The sequence below is a fragment of the Pantherophis guttatus genome, chromosome 13, assembly GCF_059756535.1.
Source record: "Pantherophis guttatus breed Tessera chromosome 13, ASM5975653v1, whole genome shotgun sequence".
Taxonomy (NCBI): domain Eukaryota; kingdom Metazoa; phylum Chordata; class Lepidosauria; order Squamata; family Colubridae; genus Pantherophis; species Pantherophis guttatus.
The window spans coordinates 25,258,896-25,276,051 of record NC_142075.1 but is presented as its reverse complement, the minus strand read 5'-3'; the positions used below and the strand labels follow the sequence as shown (position 1 = coordinate 25,276,051).

General features: G+C 44.0%; 1 protein-coding gene across 5 annotated transcripts in view; it reads left to right on the top strand.

Moving 5' to 3' along the window:
- The first annotated feature begins 1,062 nt into the window (after positions 1-1,062).
- The window catches only part of VPS13C (vacuolar protein sorting 13 homolog C), a 52,615-nt gene continuing 36,521 nt past the window's right edge, over positions 1,063-17,156 (top strand). For 3 of the 5 annotated variants that reach the window (XM_034409392.3, XM_034409391.3, XM_034409394.3), the window contains exons 1-27: positions 1,086-1,322; positions 4,790-4,833; positions 5,616-5,658; positions 6,001-6,096; positions 6,890-6,991; positions 7,437-7,487; positions 8,034-8,099; positions 8,615-8,724; positions 9,119-9,178; positions 9,474-9,533; positions 10,062-10,142; positions 10,870-10,927; positions 11,483-11,610; positions 11,800-11,906; positions 12,252-12,423; positions 12,567-12,629; positions 13,080-13,212; positions 13,418-13,512; positions 13,727-13,869; positions 14,183-14,375; positions 14,496-14,610; positions 14,777-14,913; positions 15,124-15,247; positions 15,506-15,623; positions 16,278-16,407; positions 16,626-16,704; positions 16,972-17,117. In XM_034409392.3, coding sequence (XP_034265283.2) covers positions 1,223-1,322; positions 4,790-4,833; positions 5,616-5,658; positions 6,001-6,096; positions 6,890-6,991; positions 7,437-7,487; positions 8,034-8,099; positions 8,615-8,724; positions 9,119-9,178; positions 9,474-9,533; positions 10,062-10,142; positions 10,870-10,927; positions 11,483-11,610; positions 11,800-11,906; positions 12,252-12,423; positions 12,567-12,629; positions 13,080-13,212; positions 13,418-13,512; positions 13,727-13,869; positions 14,183-14,375; positions 14,496-14,610; positions 14,777-14,913; positions 15,124-15,247; positions 15,506-15,623; positions 16,278-16,407; positions 16,626-16,704; positions 16,972-17,117 — 2,754 coding nt within the window. In that variant the 5' untranslated portion in view covers positions 1,086-1,222. Of the gene's footprint in view, positions 1,323-4,789; positions 4,834-5,615; positions 5,659-6,000; positions 6,097-6,889; positions 6,992-7,436; positions 7,488-8,033; positions 8,100-8,614; positions 8,725-9,118; positions 9,179-9,473; positions 9,534-10,061; positions 10,143-10,869; positions 10,928-11,482; positions 11,611-11,799; positions 11,907-12,251; positions 12,424-12,566; positions 12,630-13,079; positions 13,213-13,417; positions 13,513-13,726; positions 13,870-14,182; positions 14,376-14,495; positions 14,611-14,776; positions 14,914-15,123; positions 15,248-15,505; positions 15,624-16,277; positions 16,408-16,625; positions 16,705-16,971; positions 17,118-17,156 lie in introns of all 5 variants that reach the window. The other 2 variants (XM_087877957.1, XM_034409393.3) reach the window with 1 other exon arrangement.

Here is a 17,156-nt window from a genome sequence, read left to right as displayed (position 1 = left end):
CTGTGTGGACCAGGGTTGGGTGGGCTACCCAGGACCAACGCAGGGCCCAGCTCTTTATTGCCTTAATTTCTCCTAAAGACGGATCCCGCCCAGAGTCAGTGGGAGCGGGGCGGCATCTTCATCTGAAATATTATCATTTTCCCTCCGCAGGTGTGTCATGGCCAAACACCCTCCGGATGCCAGCTGATGCCAGCTGCAGGCCTGCCATTCAAGACACCCCTCTGGCCGCGTTTGAAAACAACGTGGCTGTGAAGTAAAAATAGCCCCAGGACGTCAATGGGTTTTCCTCCCTTTTCACCGGAGGCCTCCCCCGCCCCATTCACCCAAGGCAGCCGCTGCCTCTGCGTGCCAGCCGGGCAAAGGTCGCTGGAAACGGCACCCAGGCGCGCGAGGCCCTTGCAGCTGGGGAGGCCGGCGGGGTCTTGGGGAAGGGACCGGGCACAGGCGGCTCCCTTGCTCTGCTGGGGGTGGGGGGAGGGCCGGGCCGGCCAGGTGGGCAGTGCCAGGAGGGGCGGGGCTGGTTTGGCTTCTGCTGCAGCCACTGGAGCTGGAAGGCCGACCGAGGCAGCCCTGCACGTGGGGACGCTGCGCCTTGCGGGTCGGGCTCCCTCCTTGACCGCCTGCTTTTCGCGGCCGCCATCCCCGCCTCGGCCTCCAGGGCTCTTCCGAGGCTGATTCACCGCCCCCAAACTCCCGCGTCCCCCCACCCCCACCCTCTCCGTTGGCAGCCGCAGCCCTTTTAGGCTCCGGGCGAGTCAGCGCGTTCACACGACGCGCGTCTCACGCCGGCTCCCGGAACCGCCTCCCGGGCGCCACGTGCGAGCGAGCCCAAGCCAATCAGGGCGCGGGGAGGGCCGCGCGCCGCCTCGCGCTCTCCGGCGGTCGAATAGGGGGCCGCCTGGGCGGGGCTGGACAGCCTGGCCACGCCCATCGCGCGAATCTCTCCCCCCCCCCCAGGCGCTCGGCCAAAGCGCGGGCTGGTCCCTTCCTCCTCCTCCCCCCCCCCCCCGCCGCCGCCTCGAGAGCGCGGGTGAGAAAAGGGAGGGAAAGCCGGCTGGTTGGGCCGAGCGCGCATGCGCGGGACCGCCGTCGTCTGAGGGCGGAGCGGCGTGGCGGACGGGCGCGCGCCTCCTCCTCCTCCTCCCCCCTCAGCCTTCTCGGGCGCGCGCCCAGCTGGCTTTTCCCTCCCGCCCTGCGAGGAAGGCCCGCCGCCGCCTTCGCCATGGTGCTGGAGTCGGTGGTGGCCGACCTGCTGAACCGCTTCCTGGGCTGCTACGTGGAGAACCTGAACAAGTCCCAGCTCAAGCTGGGCATCTGGGGGGGTAAGCGGCGCCGGGGGGCTCCCCTCCCCCACACTACGGCGGCCTGGCCAGGCTCGGGGGGGGCAGCTGTCAAGGGGAGGTGCAGCCCCCGCCCGGGGCCCTCGCAGGCAGCGGGTGGGAGGGGGGGCAGCCCCGGGGACCCCCCCTTCTCCCCTCCCCTCCCCTCCCCAGCTGCCCCTTGGAGGCGCTTCCCCTCCCCCCCCGCTCCCCTGCAGAAGGGGGAGAAGCCTGGAGGGTCCCCCGTGGCTTTATGGACGCCAATGCATCGCCCCCCCGCCCCCACCTCAGTCGCCTCTGGTGGGGGAGGGGTGTTCTATAAAACTGGGGGGGGGGAACCCAAAACAAAACCAGCTAAAATCTTAAAGTCAGGCAGACAATAAAGATCTTGCTGGTCTTTGGAGCCGCATCCGACCGCCAAGCCTCCCTGGGTGGCCTGAAGCAGCAACTGACTCTTGGGACTCCTGGGCCGCCTTCCCACCCTGCAAAACTCGGCTTCAGTTCCTCCCGCTCCAGCAATCATAGTAAATATAGAACAGTACACAACCTCGTAATTCCTGTTCTCAAAACTTGGCCCCTTTTCCTTGGTTTGTGTCCTTTGAACGATCTGTGGCTCTTAAGTTCTGCTATGTAAGAAGACTGACCTAGTTTTGCTTCTGAAAACACGTGTAGGTCAGTGTTTTGCTCTCATGCTAGATTTCTCCTGAACACCCTGGCTTAAAAGTTAAAAGAATGTTATCGTGACATTTAAGTGTGAGTAAAAAAAGAGAGAACATTTTAATGTCATTTCTGTTAGTCAGAAGAGCCTTAGGAGGAAGACTTCTGGCATTAACAGAACTAAAACTGAAGTTGTTGCTTTGGTTGAGATAAATTTCTCAATGACTGGATAATCCAGTTTTCCCAGTTGCAGCATAATCGGAAACATTTTCTCTACAAACCACATTGTTGTTTTGCGATTGTTTGCATTGGAAAGTCTCCAATTAGAATACTTATACCTGGAAGGTGGATTTCAGTTGTACAGTATTTACATCACTTCTGAAAAAAGGGCCAGGCATTCCTTATTGACTGAGTTCTATTTCCTCGTTTGAAAACAGACTCCTGGAAAAAAGTCCCTTAAAGTTTCCTTAGGTTGCATATAATCTAAGCTTATTGTAAAAACAATTCTTGCTTTTGTGGAGTCAATTTTGCAGAAAGTGTATTTACTTTATGGATTGGATTGAAACTTCATTTGGGTTGAAGCCAGACCAGGGGAGGGGCAGGAAAGGGCAAGAAAGAATTGAGGGTTGCCTTGAAAAATAATCTGGCCTGTGGCAACTAAGAACAACTGTGTGTAACTGTGTTGCAGATCATGAGATGTGCAGCCACGAGATAGCAGAGTTATGAAACAATAGGGGCGTAGCAGGCTTGAAATCACAATGGATTCTTTCAAGGTCCCTATCAAGGTTGGCTCCAGGCTTTTCGTGGAGATGTTTTGCTTTTGCTTTTAAAATCTGTTTGCCATTGGTTGGAAAATGGTATTAAAAAGATAGGATGTGTTTTGTTACGAAATGGCAGTTTTTCAGGAATGAGATGTCCTCTTAATTCTTCCTGTGGGTTTGCGATAACAAAACACATCCTATCTTTTTAATACCATTTTCCAACCAATGGCTTAACGCATTGTAAGCCGCCCTGAGTCTCCGGAGAAGGGCGGCATATAAATCAAATTAAAAAATAAAAAATAAAAAAAAGAGCTAAAAACACAGCGCAAGGACGGAGTGCTCCAGAGTTTGCCCTTTCATTTTAGCTTCCCTAACTTTTATTGTGATTAATCAGCATCTATAGTTTCCTCAAAAAAGTTCACCTTGTATTTAATCAAGATAAGCGGCTGATAGTTTTCTCTGCTCTTCGTGGTTGTAGCCATGATTCAACCTCGCATCTGTGGTCTCTGGCTCCTTTCCTCACCAGAACTCATAGAAAGCCCTCCTCTGGTTAGAGGTAACTGATATGAGGAGAGCTGTATGCATCTTCTTCTGATTCAGGCTGTCAGAACAACGGGTACTTCACATAAAATGGAAAAGTTCATGAAAAGGGGCTTCCGTTTCAGTTCCTTTCTGATCTTCAAGCCAAAAAAGAAAGTACTTCGAGGATGCAGCAGTTTGGTTGCAAGAGTCTAAATTTGTGTCTAACTTGTAACTAAGTTTAAAAATTGCACTGCTGCTTTTTTGCTTTAAAACTGTAGAACTGCAGAAAAAACAATTACTACCAACCTGCCTTCCATTGAGGACCTGTATACTGCACCAGTCAAAAAGAGAGCTGTGAAAATATTTACAGACCCCTTGCATCCTGGACATAAACTTTCAACTCCTACTCTCAAAACGACACTATAGAGCACTGCACACCAGAACAACTAGACACAAGGACAGTTTTTTTCCCGAACGCCATCACTCTGCCAAACAATTCCCTCAACGCTGTCAAACTATTTACTAAATCTGCACTACTATTAATCTTCTCATCGTTCCCATCACCCATCTCCTCCCACTTATGACTGTATGACTATAACCCTGTTGCTGGTATCCTTAACATTTATATTGACTGTTTCCCTATGACTACCATTAAGTGTTGTACATTATGATTCTTGACGAATGTATCTTCTCTATTTATGTACTCCGAGAGCGTATGCACCAAGACAAATTCCTTGTGTGTCCAATCACACTGGGCCAATAAAGAATTATATTCTATTCTATTCTAAAACCCGTGCCGGGTGCAGTAGGAAATTGCAGCAAAACACATTTCTAGAGATTGGCCCTGAGTCAAATACTACAATAAAATTCAGGGTTAGTCTTTCACAGTAAAATTCTGGTGTTTCTTTCCTGCTCAGATTGAGGAAGTTCCAACGTACATAGAAGGTTCTATTTGTGCTCTACGTACGTTAACTTTCTTTTTGCAGATGTGTCTGCATTTTCTCTAAAAGATTAAAAACTACGTAACTGATTAACCTTAACTTTGTTTTTCCTCTGGGTCAATTATTTATTTGTCACTGCTCAGTTGATGGCGCCTTCCAAATTTTGTTAGTGTTGCTGCTGTTGAAATTAGCATGAGAAAGTTAACACAATTCTTACACTGCTTTGTTCCTTTCATGGTTTTATAACAAGAATGAAATCAAATGTGTCCAGCACTGCCTATTTCATTCCTGTTTAATTTTCTGTTGCAGTCATTTTTTTACACTTGTTTTAATTTTTATGTTGTCTCCTAAAACTGACAAGAAGAGAGTAGGCTACAAATACTGACAAATGCATAAATAAGCCAATATTTCATAGTCACTAAATATGCTCAATACTTAGCTGGGGAGGCATTCCCCTCCCCTGACATTTTTAAAAAATGCCTTGCTTTTATTTGTGGATGTTGTCATTGTGGCTGCGTAAACATCAGCTTTTGTGATTAGGCAGATATGGTGGGAATGTGGCTTATAGATATCTTGTTTTCTTTTATAGGCAATGTGGCCCTTGATAACCTCCTAATCAAGGAAAATGCTCTGGTAAGCAACCTGGAAGTTATCAGCAAATTCTTTTCATTACCTCCATGGATCCAAACTATGATTTACAAACTTGTTAAGATCCAATCTGGGTCAGTTCACCAGGACCAGAAGTTCAGTTTTTCCGAGCTTTCGGATTTGTGCTGGAGCCCATCCTCAGGGAACTACTCTCTACCAAAATATGTGCTTTGGGCTATTTTAATAATACATTAATAAGTGTAGTTAATGCAGTTTTGATTGGCTTAAGAATCCTGGATTTTGAGTTTGCCACTCAAACTCACAGCATGGGGGTCATGCCGTAGGTTTTGTGGTGTTGAAGAGATGCCCCATCCAGATAGTCCTGAAATGAGGAAATGCCAAGCCAGAGCTTCTAGCACTTTCTTTAACTTCCCATGTTAGAGCAAGCATGTTTCATCTTCACCCTGGCCTAATTGATCTCTCATCTGTAACGAAACTAGTCAGAGTTGGGAGCAGATTTATGGAAAATCTAGTTTGTCATCACAAAAAAACTATGTGAGTCATTGCCCCCCCTCCCCCCCGTCGTCCACACCCCAGTTGCCTCTCTGAAATATGTTTCCACTCTTGCATGAATAGGAAGGAAAACTCAGCATCCCAACCTCAGGGCTGACTCTTCTTCCCAAGAGATTCCAAACCAACCATTGCTATAATAAGGCAGCTTGAAGCGACTGGTCCCCTTTCCTGCTGGGACAAAGCCTGCCTGACTTGACCATTAACTTTTACTATGGGTCAGTGCTAAAAAAAAGTATCTTCTTTTTCTTGATTAGAGTGAATTGGACGTACCGTTTAGAGTAAAGGCTGGTCAAATAGGTAAGTTCTTCACTCAGAATGATTTTTAGGTGGTTCTGGGCATCCTCTGGGGCTGCACTGGAAAAATACCTGGAGATTGAAGCTAGCCAACATTCAACAGCCACCCATTTAGCAAAACGGGCTTCGTAAATTTAGCATCAATCAGGGACGCAACAATTTTACTATTGTTGGTTTGTTTCCAGGCACAGACCAAGTGCAAATCATGGAATAAGCAATAAGGTGCATTTGAATATTGTTCTTACAAGCAGAAGGCAGAGGCTGGTATAGTCGGTCTCTGCTTGCAGCTTATTTAATGTGTTAGCAGAACAAATGAAAGCTAAATGGAGGATGTCTTGTTTTTAGATAAGCTTACTCTGAAGATTCCTTGGAAGAATTTATACGGTGAAGCAGTCGTTGCATCCCTAGAAGGCTTATATCTTCTTGTTGTCCCTGGGGCAAGTAAGTTTCTTGGGGTAAATTTGCATTGCTCAGTGGACTTGTATTGGGTCGATGCCCTGCCAATCTCCCTATGTAGGATGTATGGCCAGCAGAGCCTGTGCAAAGCAGAAAGGCCTTGGCTGTTTTGAACACAGAATGTCATAACATTTCCCACTTTGAGTATTGAGAAGTCTTTGTGGTTTGAAACGTTCTCAAAACGCTTGAAACAGCTGTTTTGTACTCAAAATAGAAAAGTGGGTGAAATTTCACACTTGGAACTAATTTGAAATTAAAAAAATTTCAACCTTGAGTTCCTGCTGTCCTTTACAAAGTATCCAGGCAAGGTAAAATGTTGGTTGAAGTAAGCCGATGTGTCTCTGAGGCTCTCCTTGCAGTCCAGGACTTCCTAAGATTAAGTCCTGTGAATACGTGGAACCTACCTGGCTGCCAGGTGAATCTGCGTAGGATTACACTGTTTGTCTTTCTTTGTTGGTAAATCTTACATGAAACATCCTTCCAGCAGGCTACGGTTACCCCTACGGTTATGTCATTGGCCTTAAGTGTGTGGTTTAGATGAAGAAGATCAGGAATATCCAATAACAGATGGATGCTAAGAAACAAATCATACTGAGGTTCCGATTCTTAATTTCTGCTCTCTGGAGATTCTGAGAATTATAATTATGGAACTCATCATCACAGGAAAGAGGAGCTGCATAGGTTGATGTAAAAAGAGCAGGATGAGGGTCTGATCGAGATGCTACCTTAAGGATGCAATATTGAATAAAATATGACTTCCTTGTTTTTTTCCTTGCAGGCATTAAATATGATGCAGAAAAAGAAGAAAAATACCTACAAGATAATAAGCAAAAGGAGTTGTCAAGAATTGAAGAAGCCTTACAAAAATCAGCAGAAAAAGGTAGATTATTTTTAAGAGGTGCACATGACTGATGTGTTCAAAACTACTTCAGAGTCCTGGAAAATGCCAAAAGGCAAAATAACTGCATTTTTATTAATTTTACAGAAGAGACGTGAAAATCTCATTTTCCATGCTCTAGAGATATCACCATACTGGGAATTTTATGATTTCATTTTCGTCTTTTACGTTGTCTTCAGACAGAAGCCCCTTGTCTTGCCTAATTAAAAACCAAATAGGGCAGAGGGACGGTTCCCTTAAAACATGGAATCTCCCTGTAAAGGGAAGTTTTCAGAGACAAACATGGCTGTGGGACACGGTTTTGTTTCTTGAATTGCGTAGGCGCTCTCTTGCCTCAGTGTTCAAAAACATGTATTGGTTCAGCTTGAAGAGTTGCTTCTCTGCTTTGAAATGTCTGCTTTTTGATTATGCTGTCCTGTGGATGAAGGCGCTCCTTCAGATCTCATACATGGCCTGGAGAGCATTGTGCAGTCGCCCGGTGGGTATGCATGCTTAACCACTCTAGTCAAGCAGTTGGAGGAGGGAGGTGGAATGGCTGGATTGCAGGTTAGCAGTCGACATCAGGGGTCTCTTTAAGATTTGTGGACTTCAACCCCCAGAATTCCCCAGCCAGCCATGGACTCTCAGTTTCTGATGACAAAATCTTTCTTATGATGGACATTTGAGAAAAAGCAATGCTAGTAAAATACCTTCTCAATTCAGATTGAAATTGTTTAAGACTATGCTAATGTTTCAGTTTGAAGTAGCTTTGAGAATTTGTTAGCTAGAAAATTAATCTTGACAACTGAAAAGGTTATTCTATTTCATTTTATCTACACTTACATGAAAAATGTAGAAACGCCTATAAATATTGCAGTGAATTTTTTATTTCAGGCACTTGTGGAAATTTAATTTAGCAGTTCTGATGAAAAATGATATTTTCCTCAGTTACCTTCTTAATTCCCCCCCCCTTTATTTCTGTTGCTTGCTTTATAAGACTTTCCTAACTTTATCCTTTTTCTGTAAAATTGCTTACATTATGAAGGACGTAAGTCTAAAAAGACTAAAAAACATTTTAAGAAACCATTTAAAGCTCGTGAGCACTCAAAAGGTAGGTACAATGAGCAGAATTTGCTGAACATTTCTGCTTGCTGCTTCTGTTTTTTATAAATTGATTTTAATAATTCTGCAGTAATATGTGTGAATTTATCGTTGCCAGTATTGTTTTCATAAGAAATGAATGTAAAGAGAGAGAAACAAAAGGAAAACTAACAAAGCTTTTTCATGTTGTACATTGTGTTGAAAAGAGGGCTGCAGATTTGGAAAAAATGTCTTCATAGCACTGGGGAGAAAATGGTTTATTTAAGACACAATTCAGTTGTGTGTTGTGTTTGATATTTTCCATGTTGGCTATTTCTCAAAAAATATAAAAAGTGTAGCCTCTCTTTGGAGTGTGTTGTATGATTTAATAAATTAGGTTAAGGTCTAAGATCTTCTTTAGACTTTGCTGTGTAACAAAGAAGAGGGAAAAAAAGGGGAAATGCTTAGAAGCGATAGTAAACAGATGATGTTTAATATGATAATTGAAGGAATGCGATGGAAACTAACTTACAAATTATTGTTTAGATAAGCCAAAAGAACAGAAGAAAGATACTTTCTTGGAAAAGCTTGCAACCCAAGTCATCAAAAACGTACAAGTCAAAATCACCGGCATCCATATTAAGTATGAAGATGATGTAAGTGGCCTGGAGCCTGTGCAAAACTGACAAAGAGTAAGAAGCAGCAGCCTCTTATATGAAGGGCTGGGCTGCTTATCTAAGGACCAGTACAATAGTTTGTTTAAGCCATTGTTTAAGCCATAAACAATGGCTTAAAAAGTAAATAAAATATAAAATACATTGTTTCTTGAAGAGGCTGGCAACTTTCCTGTGCAAGATTTACAGAAGGTTGTTTTTGCTTCAAAATATGTGAAAAGAAAGGAATTGCAAAACAACTAAATCCTGTATTTTATTTGTTAGCACCCATTTTGGATCTGATGCAGTTTTTTTTTTTGCATGTAACTAAACTGCAAATGCATTTATGCTGGGGTGTTTAATATTCCTTATGAAGTATTTTCTTCTGTACTTGTAGATCACAGATCCTAAGCGACCGATTTCTTTAGGAATGACTCTGGCAGAGCTCAGCTTGCAGGTAAGGGAAAGAGGGGTTTAAAACTTCCTGGTGGGCTGACAAAAGAATGGCAATTTATTTTAGGCTGTGTTTATTTTCACACTGGAAACCATTCTTAACGACAAATGTTACTTAATTACCGTGGAAGCCCCATTGCAGCTTTATTAACAGTGGGAAATTAGTGGGGAAGGTTCAAGAGACATTTCTAGCTGTGAGACTTTGACTAAATAAATCCTTCCCTATGCGAGAAAAGCTTGACACCTGAAAGAAGTGTGAAGCTGGCAGGATCATGTTAATGTCTTTTTTTTATTTCCAGACCACAAATGACAACTGGACTCCTTGTATTTTAAATGAGGCTGCGAAGATCATCTACAAGGTACAGCTGTCCTTGGGTCCAAGCACAGCAGTTTCTCTTTAGCAGCTCCTAGAGGTACCTGGAAAAGCGTATTCAGGGACATGAATTTTAATGGCCAGCATGCTTAGTGATGCACAGTGCTGAAGCCTGAAGGGTTGGACCCACCGTGGCAGGGCTTTTGATCTCTTATTCTCCCTGTGAATAGTGGATTCTCGGTGCCTCTTTCTTCCTCACTTCCCCAAAAGCTCAGATACCGGTTTTTGAAAGCTGGCTTGTGCTCTGGCCTTTTAAAAGCATATTTTGATGCTCCCTCGGGCAAGCAGAACAACTCCTTAATTGGCTGCCAGCCCCAGAAGTCCTTTTGGCAGCTTGTCTAGATCAAGGCAACGTTCCTCTGAAACAACATTGTTCTGGCTGGCTTTGTATCTGCCTCGGTAAACGCCTGTCCTTTGATGCGCTTCTGCAAATGCTCCTCTGACTCTGTTGCTGTTTGAGGGGTCCTTGGCACTCTTCGTTGCAGCCCCTAACCAATTGCATCTTTCCTTTCAGCTTTTGAGCCTTGATTCCCTCAGTGTCTACTGGAATGTGGATAGTGAAATGTATTACCGCTCTTCCCGGGAGCAAATCTTGGTAATTTAAATGTTATTGTACTTTGTGAACCGGCTTCTTCCTGTCTTTTCACTGATAAAGTTGATAGACCAGTAATATAAAATGAGATTAGCCAGCAGCCAAGGACTTCCACTTCAGGAAATTTCCTTTGCATGATGTCACCCCCAAAGCCCACGACTGGCCAGATTTAATGGGCAAGTTTGTAAGTTGAGAAACGGGAGTCTTCTTCCACACCAGTGTTTCTCAGGCTTTTCAACTTTAAGATGGGAGGACTTCAATTCCCAGAATGCCTCAGGTAGCATTGAACAGTGCCCTAGATAGAGGGAGAATTTAATAAACATTAACTTCAAATCAGGCAATTTCGCAATGGGACGCTGCCTCTCAAATATAATGCCTGGTTTTTTTTTCCTGCATTGTTTCCTCTGATGAGGCAAGAGAGAAATGACACATTCTGACATGTTTTCCTAATTAAAAAAAAAAATCACCAGACCCATCACTGTGTGGACATTTTGCAGCCAAAGAGCAGATATTGTAGGCTACGTGTGAAAGGCTAATCGGGGATGTTCAGTACACAGGTTCTCTGGAAGGAAAATAACTTCTAAGTTAAGTTATTTTTGTAGCATGAACTCTGCCTCCTTTAAAAGTGGTGAGTTCTCCACATTGTCACATGAGCTTCATCCAGACTATGTTGTCCTAAGCATTTATCACTGAAATACTTGAAAGGTTGTTGGTTTCTTGCCGTGTACAGGAGCGGTTGAAAAAAGGAGTCCCTTCTATGAACCAAGAGCTTCCTGACTATCAGTACAGTAAGTGGGAAGGACAGAACTGAAGGCGCAGAATTCACCTCTGGTAATGGCAGATGGTCCGTGGGTTGGAAGAGTGGGCAAACTCGTGAGGATGAAGCTGGGGCTTATTCAAAGGAGGTGTGGTTTCTGTAGGGACTCATTGAAGCCTGCCACCAGGTAAAGAAAATGGGTGCGGGGTGGGTAAGGCTCTCATGGCCATGGAGTTGTGCTGTGGAGAGGAATTTAGCCAAGAAGTCTAATATTTGGATAGGAATAGAAGCAGGAGGAGAGGATAGGATGAAAGAAATAGGTCAGACAGAGTTCGTGTCGTCTCTTGTGCTGAAGTTTGCACCATCATGCTGCCTGAGCTCACCTACGGGAGTTGTGATTCATAAGCCACGTTTTTTGGTAGCGCATGACAGGTATCCTATGCCAAAGCCGTAGCATTACTAGTATAAACCCAACTAGTAATGAGTAGAGTAGCATATTTTAATTCAGAAAATTTCAGCGATGGTTTCACTTCGATTTTTATAGAAACGAGTTCCTAATTTTCTCTCTTTCTCTCTTTTTTGAAAGTATTTAAACCCGTATCAGCTTCTGCAAAACTCTACCTTAACCCTCATGCCGAAGAAGAACTGGAAACTCCCAAGGTTGACTGGGCCATGGAAATCCAGAGCATCGCCGTTGAACTCACCAAGCCTCAGGTAGGGGGATGCATGTCACCCATTCGGATCCCCCCCGGAAGGCAGGTGACGACTTCTGTAAACTCTCCTGGATGAAGGGGTGTTCCCAGGAACTCTGGGCTGTGTACAGTTGTTAGAAACATTTGATGCATCTTCTTGGGCAATGCTTCTCTGGTTAAGATTCCTCTTGTGTTTTTTTTCTTCATTTAGTACCTTAGTATGATTGATCTCTTGGAATCCATTGATTACATGGTCCGAAATGTCCCGTATAGAAAATACAGACCCGAAGTACCTGTGCATGGGAATGCCCAACAGTGGTGAGCTGCAGATATTTCTGTATTACAAGAGTTCTTCAGTGCAGCAAAGGGCAGCCTTTGTTGAATCCCAAAGGAGAGGGGCGGAAAAGTCCTCCTAAGCAAGTGGTATTTTCAGAAGTATTTTAAAATATTGAAAGAAGAATTGTTTTGTCTGCTTTGGCCACAAAAATTAAGGGAAGATTTTGCAGAGGAACAACTAGGAGCACAAACTCCTTCAGTTGAGGAAATGCTAGGTTTAGGAATTCTTGCCTGCAAATATCCTGCCTGCTCCAGGTCTTGTTCCTGTTCGTTCAAATGGTTTCTTGTTTATTTCCCAGGGTGAAATAATGTGATTGTTTCTTACAGGTGGAAGTACGCAGGAAATTGCATTCTTGACCTTCACATCAAGCGATACACACAGATGTGGTCGTGGAATCATATAAAGAGCCACAGGCAACTTCTGAAAAGTTACAAAAATGCTTACAAAGTTAAACTGACACAAACCAAATTGTCAGAGGAAAATCAGAAACAAATCCAGGTAATTGAACCAAGGCCAGAAGGGCTGGCAGCTGCAGGGCATAGCCTTAGCAGGAGGAGGAGGAGGAGGAGGAGGAGGAGGAGGAGGAGGAGGAGGAGGAGGAGGAAGGTCATAGAAACTCCATGTCTGCATTTGCTCCACAGGACTTGGAGAAGGCTCTCGATGTTTTCAACATTGTTTTAGCAAGGCAACAAGCACAAACCGAGGTAGGTCGTTTCCCCCTCCTCTCCCCCGGTTCCTTTTATAAGGATTTTACAATAGTTAATTTGAGTGAGCTTTACACACCTGCTTTAGAAATGGCTGCACTGACCATCAATAGAAATACTTCCAGGGCAAGTTACATTGTCAGCAAAACTGTTTAGAAGTGTTTCTAAAAACAGCACATTGAGAAGCTGTTTGTAATATGCTAACACAACTTTGTGCCCTTTGCAAATGATTTCATTCGAAGAAATCTTGCCATTTTATTTCTTCAGTAGTGATCATAAACTAGCTATTGGCATACATACTCGACGATTGCAAAATGGCCGTTTTTGGTGGTTTTTCCTACAATTTTAGTATTTGGGGGATTGTTTAGTTTGTATAAATAATACATTTATTTCTGTTTGCTGAACTTGAGGCTGGTGAAAGTGCAGAACCTCTGATCCTTTGATTTGTAGATTGTGAGGTCAGGACAAAAACTCTCCAAGAAATCCGCAGATGGGGAGAAGAAAAGTGGCTGGTTTTCTGGCTTTTGGGGCAGGAAGGAACCCAAGAAGAAAGACGAAGAAGAAGACACGTCAGTCCCTGAAAGTAAGTCTGAGTCTGTCCAGGAGCCCCGAGACCACAGAGTGGCTGGTTGCAAAGGGCTGAGCATTAAAGCAGTCATGGGATGAAGCTACCAAACTGAACAGAAGCGGCTGAAGGGAAGGCAAATGAACCCTGGTACCAGCTCAGCCTCAGGGGCTAAGTGCCAGCCCTTCCTTCTCCAAGATAACACCTTCTACCCTTTCTGCAGCTATCGATGACCTCATGACCCCTGAAGAGAAGGCAAAGCTGTTCACCGCCATCGGGTACAGCGACAGTTCCCACAACCTGACTTTACCCAAAAAGGTAATTGCGCCTTTGGATTAAAGCTGGAGCACCACAGATGAGCGTCTCCATTTCTCGCGGGTGAAACTTACAAGTGGGCTGTAATTCATCTTTCCTACCCTGTGTTGGGGAAGGGGAGGGGACCCCGGGTGTCGTGTCTGCCTGACGTTTATGATAAAAACACCCCATTCGATAATACGACTAATGCTCTGCAATGCTTTGGTCTCCCGTTTAGTATGTGGCCCACGTGGTCTCCCTGAAACTCCTAAGCACTTCCTTTACTATTAAAGAGGACAGGGATGTCCCGGACACTCTCAAAATTCAGATCATCGATTTAAGCACTAAAATCTCGCAGAGGCCGGGCGCACAAGCTCTGAAGTAAGTGCCAGTTCCAATTTCATTCTGTGCGTTGTGTGAATCTGGGCTTCTCGGTTTATTGAAAAGGTGATTTCTGTGGTGGTATTGATGGTAGGCCTGTAACAGTTTGGCAGAACAAAACCAGAATCTCATGGGCACTTCTTAGGTTAAAGTTTGGGCCCTCTTCCTACTCCTGCATCAGCTGGGCTGTCAGCCTTTTCATTTCTTTTTCATTAATTGTACAGGCATTTTCTCCTCTTTAAGACGGAACCTCGTACAATTGCTTCCTTATAGTTTGAGGAGGAAAAACCAGTTGCCTGTTGATAATTTGCAGGATAGAGGCAAAGCTTGAACATTGGTACATGACGGGCTTGAGGCAACGGAACATTGTGCCTTCTCTCGTGGCCTCCATTGGGGGCGCTGAGTCGTCTCTGCTTGAGATCAAGTTTGAGACCAACCCGGAAGACAGCGTGGCTGACCAGAGCCTCTTCGTTCAGTCGCAGCCCGTAGAAATCATCTACGATGCGGTGAGTGAGAGTGGCGTGAAATGCTTCTCGGTTCTCAGTTTGATCGTCTTCCTTTCCTATCTCTGTGTTTGCCGTTCCATGAGAAAAAAAAGAGATTCAATTGATAACTCTCTTTCTTAGAGAACAATCAACGCCCTGGTGGAATTCTTCCAAACTAACCGAGGCATGGACCTTGAACGCTTAACCACGGCCACCTTGTCGAAACTGGAAGAAATTAAAGAGAGGACTGCCACAGGTCTGTTTTGGATACATCAGATGATTAAGTAGCCCCTTTTTGACCCTGTAGCTGCAGAGGAGTTTCCCACTGCCCCCGGGGGTTGTGGTGTATTTTAAGCAGAATTCTGTTCCAGCGGGGGAAGGGGAAGGTGCTCGTCTCAGCTCCATTCTGTTTCTTGTCTTAGGGCTGATGCATATCATTGAAACAAGAAAAGTGCTGGACCTCAGGATTAACTTGAAGCCTTCCTATCTTCTTATCCCACAAACTGGCTTCCACCATGAAAAGTCAAACTTACTTATTTTGGACCTAGGTACTTTCCAGGTAGGTCATGATGATTTTTCTTAAAGATTGAAGGCAAGAAATTAATAAATTAAAATTTGGCGGAAAAGAGGAATGTGTTCCTCTCAGGTCTAACATCATCCCATTGAGTGCTGATGAATACAGCTGTGGGCCAGTTGTGTTTAGGGACACATTTGTGAAAACTACGTGACAGTTGCATGTTAAGCTGCAGAGAAACTTATCATTCAACAGCTGAAGAGCATCAGCCAAGGTCACCAGCAGAACTCAGGCAGTTCCTTGGAAGAGATCATGGACAAAGCCTATGACAAATTTGATGTAGAAATCAAGAACGTACAACTGCTGTTTGGCAGATCAGGTATGATGCCTCTAAACCCCAAACATTCTTGACTGCATATCAAGTGGAAAGCAGTTGGCACAAATGGTGCAGTATTAACTCTATAAACCTTGAAATTTGAATCTATTTACTTCTCTGGAATTTGGCAGGTGCGCATACTGAATTTTTCGTATTTTTTTTTGTGGTATCGCTAGGGCTTACTAGACTTTTATGCATCAATATTATTTATTATCATGCTAGAATTACCAAAATATTAGCAACTCTTTAATTGCATTTTAGGGGAAGATTGGAAAAAAGCCCGGTCTGAGCCCGCATCCTTGCTGCACATATTGCGTCCCATGGACATGTGTATCCAAGTTGCCAAATCAATGGTGGAGAAGGACGTCAGAATGGCAAAGTAATGTAGCAATTTTAAAAGCTGTAAATATGGTTCAGTTGTTTCATATTGCCTAAAGGTGGAGCAGGCCACGTTTTTGTGGCTAGGGAGCTGACCTTTTATTCAGTGTGCTTGTTGCTGCTCCAGACCTCTTAAAATATTGCTAGAGTGGCATCCTGGGCAGGAGTGGGAATTCATGGCTTGCTTTTCATTTTGGGTTTTTTTGGAAGAGTTATTTTTAATCGTGGCCTTTGGCACACTGAAACTACTGATCAGTGCCATGAAATTTATGTATCCAAATCTTCTCGGGACAAAGTAGCCAGCCAGTCTCCCTGGAGACCTTCTAATGGTCTTTTAAAAAGCTTTCCAGATGTACCTTAACATTTCTTGGATGTTTCTCAAAATCATTACTTTAGGCCCAATTGAAAGAAAGCTGTTGAGCTGGCGGTTCACTTCATATCTTTGTAGCCAGAGATCAGTGCATTTGTTTGTAAAAACAAGATGTTAATTACATTTCCTTTGATGGTGCCTTCTATGCAGTGTGTGCCAATTTCACAGCCCTGCTGGGTTTTGGTCTCTCTGTGTGTGTGCGTGCGTGCTTTACCTTCTAGATCAAGAGTGTAGCGGCATTATTGGCAACCTAGTTCTGTTTCTTCTACATTTTTATATCCTTAGGTTTAAAGTGTCAGGAGAGCTTCCTTTGGTTCACCTGAGAATTTCTGATCAGAAGATCAAAGGGGTTTTTGAGCTTATTGACAGCATTCCTCTCCCACAGAAATCCGATGTTTCAGTTTCAAGTGCAAAGGTATCAAACTCTTTATACATTTGGGGAAAGTACAGCCAGTAATTAGCATAATTGTTGGCATTTCCGAGACACAGAAAGGTCAAATGTGTAATAAATACTAGTGAAGCAGTCATGCCAGCTTGGCACTGCTGTGAGAACATTCCAACCTGAAGTGTTGTATGTAGATTGATATGAAAATATTATCCAGTGGTTTCTCACTGTCTCGCATTCTTTTGCAGGCTCCTGCCATTCCTGTGGTTTCTGATGGAAGGAAAGACTTCCTTGGTGCCACACTATTGCTGGAAGAATTAGAATCAGGTAAAAAAAAAGGGGGGGGGCATCTAAAATTACGGCAAATCCAAGGCGCTTGGCTATTTTAGAAAGCATACTTGTGGCTCAGACAACTTTGCGTTAAAATCTTTAAATGGGACATTTAAAAAAAATCAAGTTATGGCAAATGGAATTTCCCCCCTGCAAATGACTGTACAAATCCAATTTTATTTAAACATTGATGAACTAGTCCATTCCAAAGCGAATATTTTGATGCCCACAGAATGCCCTAATAGCACTTTCTTTGTTCCTTAGAATCTGAGGATGAATATTTTGATTCTGATGATTATCCCCAACAACCAGAGAAAGTGGTTTCCCCGCCCAAAAAACAGCTAAAGAATGAGACTAAAACTATTCAGGAAGAGCTGACAAACCTGCAATTAAAATTTGAAATTAAGGAGGCAAGTGTGAGGGTTTTTTTCTGCATCGCTTTAGAGATT